The 14956-nt window shown below is 52.3% G+C and overlaps 1 protein-coding gene across 1 annotated transcript; it reads right to left on the reverse strand.

The window, feature by feature from the left end:
- Positions 1 to 11489, reverse strand: ATXN2L (ataxin 2 like). The gene is given in 24 exon segments (XM_040258505.1): positions 1 to 515; positions 1122 to 1209; positions 1211 to 1312; positions 1455 to 1667; positions 1819 to 1940; positions 2030 to 2159; positions 2500 to 2690; positions 2784 to 2856; positions 2980 to 3126; positions 3617 to 3686; positions 3766 to 4061; positions 4246 to 4316; positions 4554 to 4625; positions 4714 to 4908; positions 5451 to 5561; positions 5722 to 5897; positions 6694 to 6894; positions 7347 to 7438; positions 8252 to 8376; positions 8713 to 8863; positions 9237 to 9308; positions 9398 to 9454; positions 9669 to 9705; positions 11191 to 11489. Coding segments are annotated over 24 exon segments (3141 nt in total). The 3' UTR covers positions 1 to 465.
- Between the last annotated feature and the right edge of the window lie 3467 nt (positions 11490 to 14956).

A 14956-nucleotide genomic window follows, 5' to 3' on the forward strand; every position in this document is an offset into this window, starting at 1 on the left:
TTAAGTTAGTTTAAAATTTTATTTTTTTTTAATTTTTTTAAATATTTTTATGTAATAAAAAGTAAAAGTCCTTGTCCAACCATCCTTGCGGGGCATGTCTGTTTCTCTTACGCAGGTGACTCAAGTTAACGGGAAGAAAGAACAGGGGGCCCAAGGTTATAAATAATAGAAAATAAAAGATCTTCCGTCTCCAGCGGGGAGTGGGGGGATAGATGAGAGGACGGGAGGGCAAGATGGGGTGGGGATGGGCAGGGGCAGAGCAGGAACCCCCCCCACCCCCGCTGGACCCTGGCCCTGCCCACTTTGAGCCCCTTCCCATTCAAGGTGCTTGGCAGGAATTCCCCAGCTCCCCCGGGGCGGGGAAAGGGGGTGGGGGGCTGGGACTGGTCCGAGCTGCTGGGGGAAGAGACATAGATCACTCTTCCCTCCACTCATGGAGGTCTCAGGTCGCGGCCAGGACAATCTTCAGTTCCCCGGGGGGTGGAAGGGGAGCTGCTGGGAGGGATGAGATTGAACTGGTTGGAGGGGAAAGAGAAGAGAGCAGGAGCATTAGAACCCAAGCAGCTGTCCCTTCATCCAATGCCGTCCAGTGTGGGGTGTGGGGGGAGTGTTGGTAGGAGCGGCCGCCTCGAGGTGTCTCATGGGGCTGTCAGAAGCACAGATCAATCGCCGTTTCCCCGTGAGCCAGAGCCCTTCCTCACGTGCCCAGCTCAGCCCCCCACACCCCAGCCTGGCCCTGTCTACTGCGCTGACCTTACCTCGGCTAAGTCAGGAGACAGTCGGGGTCACTGAGAGCTGGGGAGGCAGTGGGGAGGGGGGCTGCTGGATCACAACTGAGCGAGGACGGAGGGAAGCAAAGGACAGAGCCAGGAGCAAGCCCCTGGCGGCGGCGACTGTGGCTTCTGCCCACCCTACATACTTCACAGACAGGTGCAGGTCGGCAGGCGCCCTGTGGGACAGCCCTGCCTCCAAGACCCCTCACTCCCCGCCCAGAACCCGTGCATCCTGCCCCACCTGCAGCCCATCAGCTCTTCCATGCCAAATACCCCCAGCTAACGAGAACTCACGAATCCTGTCATCGGCTCCTCCTGGAAATCCAGGCGCCTGGCCAGGCTGCTCACCTTGGGGGTGTCCGATGTAGGGGTAGGGTGAGGGTGTGGAAGCTGAGAGTGCAGGCACCCCACTCTGGGGCACCGCGCCTTGGGGGGGGGCCCCCATGGCTCTGGGGTGGGTGCAGCAGCATCACCTGGGGCGGGTGGGGAGCCCCAGGGTGAGGGGGCGGGGCTGCTGTGATTCCAGTTTGGACATGGGCCTGTGGAAAACAGGAAAGGAGCTGCGAGCACCACGGGAGTGCCACAGGGTCGGAGAACCCCAGGCAGCAGCAGAGGGAAAGGCGCACCGAAGACCCCGGGAGGGGTGCCCCACGGCTCAGGGCAGGTGGCGTGGGCTCTTACCTGGGTAACATGGGCCATGTTGGTGAAGCCGTGGGGCAGCTGCTGGTGGGCATGGATGGCATATACAGCGGCTGGTTGGGGGAAGCTGCTCTGAGGGGACTGGGCAGAAGGTCCCGGTGGCAGAGAAGGCGGCGTGCCTGTCAGGGCCCCTGGGTGGTACAGGTTCTGCTGCGGCTGTCCACTGCCCAGGTGTGGGGCCTGCCCCGCCTGGTGCTGTCATCAGGGCAAGGCGAATGGTGAGTGCCACTTCCAGTACCACCTCTGACCCCCAGGTTCTCCCCACTAGGGAATGACCCCAAGTCCTAGTCCTCTCTTTCAGCCACCCATCCCTGCCCCACCCACGTGGACGCCCCACAGCAGGCACCTGGACAGGACTGGGGGCCGCATGCTGGGACGGCGGCTGGCTCCCAGTAGGTGTGGTGGCCGGCTGCGGCTGGTGGGCATGGAGCTGCGTGGCATGGTGTGGATAGGACTGGTGAACGGTGGCTACAGCAGGAAAGGGGAGACAATCAGTGACAGGCACCCCGGAGGGGCTGAGCAGCACGGCCTGGGTCGGGGGACAGGACAGAACTCACCATAAAGGGCCTGGGGGGTGGGCTGCTCTGCAGAAGGGTACTGAGGGGTGGAGGATGACACGATGGCCTGGGGATGGCTCCCCGACGTCAGCATGCGTGGGTTGCTTTGAAGCATGGGGGCAAACACCGGCTGGAGGAGGAGAGAAGCGGTTGGCCCGGCAGAGGGCCCGAGAGAGTACCCTGCTGCCAGACAACCCGGGTTCAGTACCACTCTGCTCTCATGACCACCTTACTTCACCTTCACAATACCCTTATCAAGTAGACGCTACACTTTAGAGAAGGAAAAAACAAAGGCCCCAGAATCCACTGCCTCCCTGGGGTCCTACTACAGCCAAGACTGAAGCCCAAGTTGGACCCCACCACCCAGAACTCTTGCTGGCTTCTCCTGCCAGCTCCTGAGTGTGGGAGGTGGAGGAGGCTTGCCAAGATGCCAGGACTCTGTACCCCACCTTCCTCCATGCCTCAGTCACCTGCGAGGGGTAGTGGGCCATGGGCTGCATCATGGCGGGCTGGCCTGGGAACTGCTGTGGGTTGTAGGGGATGTAGGAAGAGTAAGGGGTGGCGGCCACAAGAGGTGGACCGGCGGCGGCGGCGGCAGCCTGCATCATGGGAGGGGCGGAGGCTGGCTGGTGTTGGTCCGAGCGCTGGGGAGGCAGGGAGCCTGCAGGTGGGGGGAAGACGGTGCAGAGCTCAAGCTCCATCTGCCAGCAGGCAGCGGGTGGCACCTTGCACGGCCCCTCCTGACCCTGCTCACCTTTGGCGCCCCGGTACTTGCCCTGCTGTCCAGGCACTGAGTTGGACACAGGATACGGATACATCTGCGGTGCCTGGGGACCAGAACACAGGTGAGGCTGAACGACTCGCTCGTAAACGCTCACGACAGGCGGGCCTTGGTCCTTCAGGCAGCCCAGTCACGTCTCTTACCCTGGGCCCGCCCAGTCTCTTCTCACCTGAACAGCTGGTCCCATGTGGATCTGAGGTATGTAGGAGATGTACTGGGGGCTATAGAGCCCACTCTGGCCTGCTGTCAGCACCGGGATGGAGGGAGTTGAGTGAGTTCGGGGCCCAGGAGAAGTCGGAGTACTGGTGGATTTATTCTGTAAGAGGCAAAGGAGGACATGCACAAGATATCTTAATGACGTCTATACCACCCTCCTCTCCCAGTCAAGGGCATCCAGAGTGCTGTGCACCAAACATAGCCTACACTTTATCTTGGTTAAACCCCCCATCAACCTCCAAATGAGTGATCCTAAATTACAGGCAAGGAAACTGAGACAGAGAGGTTAAGTGGTTCATCCAAGATCACAAAGCTTGCAAGAGGTTCAAACGCAGTCAGTGGGCCCAAATGAAGCCCATGCTCCTAAATGCCAGACTGTGACCCACCCTGAACCAAATGCCAAGTCCCAGTGAGGAACCCATAAATATCTGTCAGATACTTCACGATCCCCGGCCAGCCACAGCTAAGAAATGCTTCCACGACTGCTGCGGTCCTGACATACTTGTATAACTGTTCCTCACTACCCCCAACACCCAGCTCCCAACTCTCCTCATGGAAACCCCAGCCCACATTCCCCTGTCCCATCTCACCACAGAGAGCAGGGGCTTAGTGGGGTTGAACTCCTTGGCATTGGGGTTCAGTGTTGACTTCTTCACTTGTCTATGAGAGAAAAATGGAGTAAATTCTCACGGCCTGCCTCTCGTCACCAGACACCCGCCCAGCTCCCCATCCCACTCACTCGGCAACTGGGCCCTCATCCTTGTCATCTCCCTTGATGAGGCCCACTGGGGGGCTGCCAGTTTGGCTCGGGCAAGGTTGGGGAGGCTGCTCCGGACCCTCGGCACCCCCTGCTGGCGGCAGGGGTGGTTTGTCCTCCTTGTCTGATACTGATTCAGCCTTTGAGGAAACAGGAGACCCCAAGGGCTCTGACACCAAAAGACCATCCACCTCCTTCTCCTTCCCTTTGGCTTCCTCTTTCAGGATCCGTGGAGGAAAAGGATCCAAGCTGGTCTCGGGGGAGCTACTGGGCTGAAGCTAGAAAGACAGAAACACAGAACATAGAGAGTACTCTATCTCAACCCCAGACTGACTTTCCTTCATCTTTGCGTGCTCTGATCTCTCAATGCCACCCAGTGCCTATTCCATAAATCTCTCCCCAGACCCCTCAACCTTCATCTCTTTCCTGTTAACATCCTAGTCACTCCCACACTTCACTCACCTTAAACTGGGCCCCAAACTTTCTCAGCTCTTCCAGTTGAAAACGCTTCTGTTCGTTCTGAAGGCCAGGGACTATGAGAAAGAGCAAAAAAGGAGAAAACACACATTTCTTTTCTTGAAGGTGGCTACACAGCAACCCAAAGAACAAAGAAACCAAGGGAAAAAAGCTGAGCTTATTAGAACCCTTTAAGTTAGGATCAAAGGGCTGACCCAACATCATCTGTTTCTGAATTGCAACACTTCCCTAAGTGAAATGCTCCCCTAATCAAAGGGGCATGAGACCCTGGCAGGAAAAACAACAATCATCACCTTTCCCTGCAATCCGGGACAACTCCTGGGACTCCAGCGTCCTTCCAGGTTCCTTGGCCGGGAGTTCTTTTACTGAGCAAGAAAGGAGAGACACATGAAGCCCCTTCTGTCCAGAAGCACACTTCCCACTGTCCGCAGTCCCCCACCAGGTGGCTCTTACCATCTGTGGGGGCCAGTGAGATCTTTGGAGAAGCTGGGGAAATGGAGCCCACTCCAGGATCCCCAACTGCTGATGTCACTGGGATGGAAGCTGAAGAGGTTGGTACTGCTGAGCCCATGGGAGGCTCAGGACAGGAAGCTGAGATTGGGGCAGGGGCAGCTGACTTGGGAGAGCGCGGCGGGTACATCCGGCCCACTGGAAGAAAAGGGAGAGTGATTTGTGTTGGTCACTGCTGGACACTGAGCAGTGAGTACTAAGGACCCACCAGAAACACCAAGGAAAGTTTATCTACAAGGTCACAAACCTAAATGTTTAGAAGGCCAAGGCAAGTAAGGTAAGCAGGTAAAATGGCCTCATGGGCACCATGAAAGACTGGAATGCTCCAAGGGGCAGTCATGACTCAGTTCCAGCCAACCAGAGCTATACAGAAAGACAGGTTCTATGTTGGCAGAACTTTCTGTATTTCAAAAGATATTAAAACATTTTCTATGATTTCTCCTCCCTTAAAATTAGTTGCCAACTAATTTAAACAAAAGGCACCTGCCAGCCAGACACAACGCAAGGATTGCATGCTGGAATTTCTCCCTGAGGGAAACTGAAAAATTCTTTCCTAAAAAGCATAAATAAATCCTAGCCTCCAAAACATCTTTATCTTGGAGCTCTCCCAGCCCAGCATTCTAACAACTGATTATTTACACCCCTATCCATTTGTTCATGTAACACTGCTGGAATCTTACCTGCAGGAGGAGGTGGAACAGAGGCTTCTCCAGAAGGCCTGCTGCTGGGGGAAGACAGAGTCTTGGCACCTCTCAGAGGTCGCTGGGCCTTAGGGGACATGCGGGAAGGGCCTAATTTTTTTTTTTTTTTAAAAGATGGGGAAAAAAGAGGCAGAGTTCCTGCTATTACATGACCATCAGTGCAACTTCCATCCAACCCACCTAAATCTTTTTCCTTGCCACCTACCACCATCCCCTTCCCTGCTACCACCAAGTCGGCTTCCTAACTCACCTCCATTGATACCACGTGCCTCAGAACCTGGGCCAGGGCTGCTATTGTCAAGATGGTGAGGGCCACGGGGCGGCAAAGAGCTAAGGCCAGGCCGGCCGCCCCGAGAACTACTGCAGCGAACGCCTCCCCGGGGACCTTCCCGAACTCGCTGGGGTAGAGGGATATACTTTCCCTCCCTGGGGGAGAGAGTTCAAATAACATCAAGTAGCAACAAAACACACAGTTTCCAAGAATGAAGCCCTGCTTATAAAGTCCACCTCCTGCCTCAGTGCACACACACAAATATGCCTGACTTCAGCTTTCTGTACTATTTCCCTTGAGAAACTATCCTGTGGTTCCAGGATTATGACCCTGCATTGCAGCTACCCCTGACCAGACCAAAGCAGCTAGTGCTCCATTAATCCTTAGCCCCTCCTGACCTACAAGACAGGTAGTATAACATTCTGGATTAAGGTACAATACACTTCAGTCTCATTTTCATAAAAGAAGAAGTTAAGACATATATAGAAATGGAATGCAGAATAAAAAAAGAATATGAGAATTCCCTAGGGGTAGGACTCTGCGCTTGCAATGCTGAGGGCCTAGGTTCCTGGTTGGAGAACTAAAATCCTACAAGTTGCAGAGTGCAGCAGAAAGCAAAAAAAGGAAAAGGAAAAAAAAAAGTCGCAAAAATCAGTGGGGGAAAAAAAAACCTGTCTTAATCTCTAATCTTTAGCCTTGTAACTTCAGACAAATTAATAGTTCTAGGCTTCAGCATCCTAAACCCCCAAATTTGGAATAACTATGTATTAACCTATATGACTGTGAGGCTTCAACAAGAGTATATAACAAGCTCTCGGCCCTAACCTAAACCGAAAAATTGGGAGTAAATACATATTAACCTATGTGGTTGTAAGGCTTCAACAAAAGTATACACCAAACTCCCGGCACAAACACGGAGCCCCACCCGGACCAGCCTCCCCCAGCAATCACCTGGCTGCCAAGCTGGGGCTCTCACGCCCTGAGCCCTGTCGCTGAACCGCACTGTGCTTCTCCTCCTCCGTGCGCCCATCATCATTCTCCATGGCGATCCGCAGGCGGTACTGGGGGCTCGATTCAATCTCTCGGGCCAACTGGGCAGCACGCAGCTCCCGCTGACGGAATTCTTCTGAATTGTCCTTCTCTAAGGGCACCCTGTGAGGACCGTCGCCACCCCAGGGCCACAGGACAAGAGGGAGGAAAAAGGAAGACATTTCTATCAGTCCTATCACCAGGTCAGACATGTGGGTATTTAAACCCTCAACAACTCAGCATACACTGATCTGGCATGTAGCAGGATCCTAGGCAGAGCAGCAAGGCATCTCTCTGAATCTGAGGGACACTGAGACACACATATAAATTTGTTAAGATTTTACAGGAAAAGTATGGACCAAAAATGCAGTTAATTCTACCCACGGAATCAAGGTTATGAGAAAGAGAAAAACCTTTTCACAAGGAGTTCACAAGGCAGGTCAGGAGTGGGGAGACGGCAACCCAGACACCCAGAAAGACATGTACAAAAGCTACGTTCCACCTAGAGACCTCCCTTCTGTTGATGACCCCATACCTCAAACTGCACCATGTGGGAACTACCAAAAGACACTCACGTGTAAGAAGAGAGACTGCTGTCATAGGTGGTCTTTACACCATAGTTCTCCTCATTGAACTTGAACATTTCGTTGGGGTCCCATCCATTAGACTAGAGGAAGAGGGAGAATGTTTCAAAGCTCAGCAAGGAAAGCAATAATGAACAATTTTTCTCTTCCCTCAGGTTGAAAGATTAAAATCTGACCAAACCAAGAGTGGGAAAAAAAGGAACAGGGCTGATGGGAAGGTCATCTACTGACTGCAGTACAAATTGGCAGTTTCCAAGACATAGAAGTCTTCAGGGCCTAACATCCATTTCCAGATTTATATCCCAGAGAAATTCTGACCCAAGTGCATAAGGATACACATTCTAAAAATTCAGTAAGGTGCTATTTTTAATACTAAAATAATGGCCCAGAAACACCAATAAAAAAGGGACAGATACAATATATTGTATATACACACAAGTATACACATACGAATAACACAACACGTAGTTAACAGCAATGACTAGGATCTATATACCAAATGAAACATCCAAAAATAGGTAGGAAAAGCAAATTTTAAACAAACTAATACAGTGAGGTAACAATTCACTGACAAATTTTAAATCAAGGTGGTTGTTTGGAGGAAGGGAAATGGGCCTATACAATACTCAATCTCATCTGTATCTTTTTTTTTCCCAGGCTGGGAAAAAACTGATTTGAAGCAAATTTTAACAGTTATCAATTACTGATGGTAGAAAAATGAGTATTTCTGTTTGAGTATGTTCTATACCTTTCCATTGGACTCTGACTGCCAGGCAATGGTAAAAGATTTCTCCCCGCCCACCCCAGCAATTCTCGGGTCCAAAGTGATGTCACGGTCAACACCCAACTTGGGCAGCAGAGCCTCCAGCTCTGGGGCTCCCCAGAAGGGACCGTACCATGTCAGACTCCAGGTCGTAGTCATCGCTGTTGCTGTCTCCCCCCTCCCAGCGCTGAAGCACCTTCTCCTTGTGCTCCCCATTCACCTTCGAGTTCATGGCAATGGCCGAGTCAGTGAACTTATCTGTGGATTGACATCAGCGGTCAGGTGGTACTTCATAGCCGTCTTTCCAACACCCTTCCCACCACAGAAGCAAAGGAGGTGCAGGGCAGCATAAAAAGACTTGTTCCGAGAGTTCAAAAGCAGCAAGGAGGTGAAAACAAAGCAGGAAAAGTACGACCCACAACACAGGCTGGAATTCACCCCACTGCATCTTAGACATTAACACATGTTCTCAATAAAAAACGTCCAATCCTCCTCCTCAGAAATAAGGTGACAAAGAACAGGAAGGAGGAGAATCAGATCATCACATTCTCTGCCTTCTACTGGGTCTGACACAACAGCCTGCACCCATAATACCTTTAGTAGCATAATTGAAGTCGACATTTCGGAAGTGGACAAGCATGACATCACTTGGCTTAAACACCATGGTGTCCACTATGTCTTCCCGACGAGGGCCACCCGCTGGCTCCGATACCTTCCGGTGCACAGCATCCACTGCCAGCTCAAACTATAAAAGTTCCATTTCCCAGCAACCAAGGGTCAGTATTAAGAAACGTGAAGACAAAAATATGACTACTTTTAACTTCACCCTTTCTAAACTTTCCCCAGCACCACATTCTCACGTGCACTGTCTTGACAACATCACCCATGGGTTTTGTCAAAGCCCCAAACTTAAAAACTTCTCATCAAAATACCCAGCCCTCACATTTCAAACCCACGTCTTTAATTGCATGCAGCCCTATTCCGACAAAGGCCTACAAAAACGAGGCTAGCCATCATGTTGTCCAAAACCACTCATCTTTGTATCTTCAAGGAACCTATTTCATTCTCTTCTTTCTCCCATGAAACTCCAAAAAGCAAGCTAATTTGAGTAGACTGACCTTTGAGCTCAGCGTCTTGAAGATACCCTCATAGGTGGTACCATTCTTCACCTTTACATCACAAGTGGAACCCTGAAAGAGCAGGGGGAAGAAAACGAAAGAGTGCCTCTAGCAAACCGACGCGTTACACCCCTCAAGCTAGCAGCAAGGGGCCCACTTACCACAACAGCGGTAAGGAAATGCAGCATTCTGGAATTGTTGTAGACACCCTCAAACACCTGTCAGTAACACAGGAGAAAGACAAAAATAAAGGAACAGCCAGTCAACACCTTACCCTCCTTCACAATGTCCACACTCCACTCATAACTACCTCGAACACATGGGATACTTGCCCTTCAGAACACATCTATTTCTGCACCTAGTCTGCCCTCTATTCCCATATATGTATCTTTTAAGTATCTGTGTCTTAGACAGGGGAGAAAAGGCACTCACCGGTGACTGTGGAGGTCCCTTTCCTGTGCTTTGTCCCCTATAAGAGAAGGAAACAAGAAGCTAGTTATTTAAGTACAATCAAGCCCTTTTATTCAACTGCTTTCAAAGGACTCTATGCCAAGACCACATACTATGTGAGGATGATGACTTAGGCTACAAATCATTAACCAACAGATTTTCAAATTCTCACTTCACAGAGGAAGAAAAGCACTAAAAGCTATTTCCTCCAAATACCAGTAAAATAGGCTCAATCATCAACGTTTGTCAACTGCTTTAAAAGCCAATTCAACACAACGTTTCTGCAAGAGGGCCAGGGCTGCATGCTTCCAAATGACAAACGTTACGATATTCGATAATAATCCCCACCAGGTGTAACAGTGGAAGCTCAGAGAGCGCAAATTTTGAACTACCTAGGTTCAGGTAAATTACCTCCCAAACAGGAAAGGCCATCATTTCCCGCAACCTTACGCCCCAAACTAGGAGGGAAGGTACTCCCCCTCTACAATCTACCCTTCGGGACCTCTTTACTCATTCAGCCTGTTACCCACTCTGGGAGGGGTCACCTATCACCCAGTAACCCTGCTTCTTGCTGGCTGATGTAACCAGCGGTTGAAGAGGGCGATCAGGGGGCCGTTGGCAGGGCTGGGGGACAGCGCAGCCGCAAAAGCTATCCATCCGGAGGCCTCGCCCGGTCTGCGCTTGCGCACTAAAGCCTACGGGCCTCTTCAAAATCGGCCCCCCTCCCGCGATCAGAATCCACTGCGCCTGCGTGTACCTCCACTCTCAATTCCATAAACCCACAAACAGAAGAAACCGAGTCGGGTGTCCACCACTCATCCAACACCAGGCGAACCCGTCCACGAACACTCCCAGCCGCTGCCCTGTATGTTACCCGAGGCTGGAGAATGGCCGGGTCATAAGACACAGCATCCGCGCGCACGTACGGGAAGAGCGCGCGCGCTGGAGGTTCCCGGCCCGCAGTCCTCCCAGTCCCTCCTTCCGTCCCCCCGCCCACCCTGCTCCCCTCCTACTGGCCAGACTGGGACGGGGAGGTAGCAACTCGCTCCCAAGTCCCTCCCTCCCCATTGGCCAAACTGTGAGCCGCGCGCCCCCCTCCATTGGCTACGGGCAGGGACCCCTTCCCGCAGCTGACTCCCCATTGGCTGAAGACGGGAACCGCGAGACCCTTCGTGGTAATGGAGCCGGGGACCCCGATCACCTCTTCACCCCCCCCAACTCCTCGTTCCGACGCCGCCGGCGGGATGCGCCCTGCCTGCCCTTAAGGCCCAGCTCCCGAGCCCTGACTACGCTCGCAGAACTGAGCACTGCCCCTGAATACCCCGGTGGCCACCAGGGACCCTCTTCCTCCGACCTGTTAGGACCTGAGGGCCCACCCCCGTTTCACGGGGCTTTCCCACTCCCCCTGGCGCCCCTCAAAGGTGGCCAGGCTAGAAGTCCACCTGGCGCGGTGTACAGGTCTCGGCCACATCGGCTCTAGCGCCCGGAAACCCACCATCCTCACCTGGCGCTGCCGATGGCCGCTGCCCCTGGCCTCTCCTGATGCTGCTGCTGCGGTGGCGGCGGTTGAGGCGCCAAGATGCCCTCGGCTCCCCGGCGGAGCCCGCTCCCGGCAGCGGCTGCAGGCCCCAGGCAGGGGGAGGCGGCCGCAGGAGGTCCTGGGGGAGCCGAGGTGGAGGCCAGGGGCCCCGGGAGACCGCCGTTGGGCGGGCTGGTGCCCCCGGGAGGGCGACGGGCCACGGCCTGTTGCGTGGGGGGCGGCTGGGGCTGGGAGGTCTGTTGTGGCGGCTGAGGCTTCAACATGATGGCAGCGTCCGGAAGGGGAATTAGGGGGAAGGGAGGGAAAGAGGAGGCCGGGGCTGGGCCCCCGCCGGAGAGCGCGGGAAGCGAAGGGGACTGGGAAGCTGGGGACCCGCCGTTGGCGGGCGGGGGCAAGCCCCGCGGTGTCGGGGGTGGATAGAGAAGACCGCGGCGCGAGGAAGCACCGCGAGGCGGAAGGGGAGGGGGTCTCGCGGGCCGGAGGAAAGCGAGAGGGCGCGAGCCGGCTTGGCGCGCGTGCGCGTCGCCGGGCAAAAGGGAGGGGGAGGAGCGCGCGGGCGGGAGCTCCCGAAGGGGGAGGGGCGGGGAGGAGGGAGCGGCGGCCCGAGATGTCCGCGCGCACCGGGGCGGTTAGCTCCGGGCGGGAGAAGAAAATAAAGAAAGGTGAATCTCGCGCCCCTCGCCTTTGGAGTGGGAAAGGAGCAGCGCGGGGCGCTTGCGTGCGCCAAGGACTTAGGGTCTCTAGGTCTCAAGCAGCCTTGAAGACTGCCTGCCGCTGTCGCTTCACAATGAGCGTGTGAAACGCTGGGGGTGGAGCCGAAGAAGCAGAGAGGAAGGAAGAGCCGGCCGCCCCGCCTACGCCGGCGGCGTAGCGTCGGGATACCTCCGCATTAGTGTGAGAAGTCACGGCGTAGTGTGCAGTTCTTCCGCCATTTGAGGGCCCATGGGCGGAGTCTTGAGTACAAAAAAAGTCCCGGCACGAGAACTGGTACTTATTTTAGGCTTGTGGTAGGTTTCATGGGGACTTTATCTGCTTTCCATAAAAGATTGATAGGCATTAATGTTATCAGTTTGAGCATGCTGATCTTTGGAGATAACTCTATACCTAATTCTAAATTATTTTAATGATTTTCAAACTAATGGTTTCTCCATGCCCTAGAATGAACCATTAAAGTGGAAGTGGCAAGTGCAAGTGTAGTCGCTCAGTTGTGTTCGACTCTTTGCGACCCCATGGACTGACTGTAGCCCACCAGGCTCCTCTGTCCATGGAATTCTCACGGCAATAATATTGGAGTGGGTAGCCTATCCCTTCTCCAGGGGGTCTCTCCCACATTGCAGGCAGATTCTTTACCATCTGAGCCACCAGGGAAGCCGAGAATGAATCTTAAACTAGTAACAGGCTGAAGACCAAAGTTCCTAGGGTCTAGTTCAAAATCTTCCACCCAGCTCTACAATGAAAACAGCTTTCAGTCATTCAAATTAGTTGGGCATTTAGGACATGGGACTTCCCTGGTGGCTCAGACAATAAAGAATCTCAACAATTCAGGAGACCGGGGTTTAAGATCCGCTGGAGAAGGGAATGGCAACCCACTCCAGTATTCTTGCCTGGAGAATTCCATGGACAGAGGAGCCTGAGAGGCTGCAGTCCATGGGGTCACAAAAAGTCAGACACAGCTGAGCGACTACACTTTCTTTAGGACATTAGACTAGGTGCCTTGGATATAACTGTTAATAATTAAACCACTTCCTACCCTCAAGGAGTTTAAACTAGCAGTGTATTCAGACAGATGCGATCTATTAGGCTAAAGCACGGGCCCCTAACAGTAGATAAGAGTGACACCTACTTCAATGCGGGGTGATGGATTTCTAGGCAGGGGGAATAGGACATGACAAGGTAAAAAAACTTAAGCACGTCTGTAGTATAAAATAACAGGAAGGAGGTTTTAAAAATAGAAACTGAAAAGATAGGTAACCTGAGACCAGTGGGGAGCCCTTTTCAGAAAATGAAGAGGACAGATTTGCATTTTTAAAGGATTTACTCATTGCAAGGTGGAGAATGGAGTGCAGCAGTGATAGGTCTTAGTCCAGGTGAAACTTTCAATATCTCAGTCTCTCTTCCTTCCAGGTGTTAGCATTGGAACTCTTCCAGCTCTCAACTCTCCCCTGAACATGCACATACTTAGCTAAAAGTCTGTCTTACTCTTTGAGAAGTGTTCCTTAGCCCAGCCTCACTCCTAGCTTTGAGAGTTTTGGGTTCCCAAAACTGCTGTTTGGCCAGCAGTTTCCCCCCCACTTTATTCTGCGAGCTCCTTCCATTCTGTTTTACTGCTGGTGTGTGTGTGCTTAGTTGCTCAGTCGTGTCTGACTCTTTATGACCCCATGGACTGCAACCCGCCAGGGTCCTCTCCCCTGGGGATTCTCCAGGCAAGAATACTGGAGTGGGTTGCCATGCCCTCCTCCAGGGGACCTTCCCAATCCAGGGATCAAACCCAGGTCTCCCGCGTTGCAGGTGGATTCTTTACCGTCTGAGCCACCAGGGAAGCTGGTATCTGCTCCCTAATGGTTGGGATCTTACTCTTACTCACTGCTCCTTCTGTGATACCTGGCATAATGCAGGCAGTCCGTTAAATACCTGTGAAGTGAATGGACTCAAGTGTTATTTTGAAGACCATGTCTCCTGGGTGTCTGAATAACTGTCCAACTTTTTCCTGGCATTAACTGTACCACATGGTGCCAGGCCACCTCTTCAGCAGCATTATGGGCGCTCCCGTCTCCCCATTCACATACTGCTCCCACACTCTTAGGTTTCAGCCCATTAAACTCTTAATTTCCACAACCTGCCTTGCCCTTGTCCAACTCTGCCTTTGAAAGTGCTGTTTATTCACCTAGTTCTCATTATTCAAGCTCAGGTGTTAGTCCTTTTGGACAACTTGTTATTGACTCCCTCCTCTCAGTTCCCAGAGCACTGTGATGGTTGTTGCTGTTGTTGTTTGTTTGCATGTATGATTTCCCTTCCCTGAGATCATTAAGGTCAGGGGTGATATTTTACTCATTTCTCTGTCCTTCCTGTCTAGCTCAGTGGCTGGCACAGTCATTCAATAAGTTGATAAATGAATGAAATATTGTCATCTTACATACAATTTAGAAATGATAAGGACTTCCGTGGTGGTTCAGTGGCTAAGACTCTGGGCTCCCAATGCAGGGGGCCCAGGTTCGATCCTTGGTCAGGGAACTAGATCTCACATGCCACAAATAAATGTCCCAAGTGCCTCAGCTAAGACCTGGTACAGCCAGATGAATAAGTACTTTTTAAAAACAAACATGGTATCACTGTGATTTGCTCTGGAGTGATTTCCAGGATTTAAGTGAAGAAAGTGTAAAGAATGCTTCCTTGTGTGCAAGGAAGAAGGGAAATAAAACAGAAACGTATCCACAAATTCTTGCAAGGAAGAACAAGAAGAGTAAACCAAAAACTAATAAAATCGGGCACCCTTGAGGGGTAAGGAAAAATAAAGGTTCTTTGGTTGTTGGGTTATGTCCCTCTTGTTGAGGGGAAACAACAGAACCCTGAATGGGGAGAGGGTGACACTTCTTTGAGCCTTTTCATATAGTTTTGGCTTTTCAAGTAATGTTAATGGTCAACATACTCAATTAAATCAACAAAAACAGAATACCTAAAATCTGAATACAGATGTAAATAAATGAACCCAACTCTATTGTAGATGAGTAAA

The sequence above is a fragment of the Oryx dammah genome, unplaced genomic scaffold (assembly GCF_014754425.2).
Source record: "Oryx dammah isolate SB20612 unplaced genomic scaffold, SCBI_Odam_1.1 HiC_scaffold_2, whole genome shotgun sequence".
NCBI classification, from domain to species: Eukaryota; Metazoa; Chordata; class Mammalia; order Artiodactyla; family Bovidae; genus Oryx; species Oryx dammah.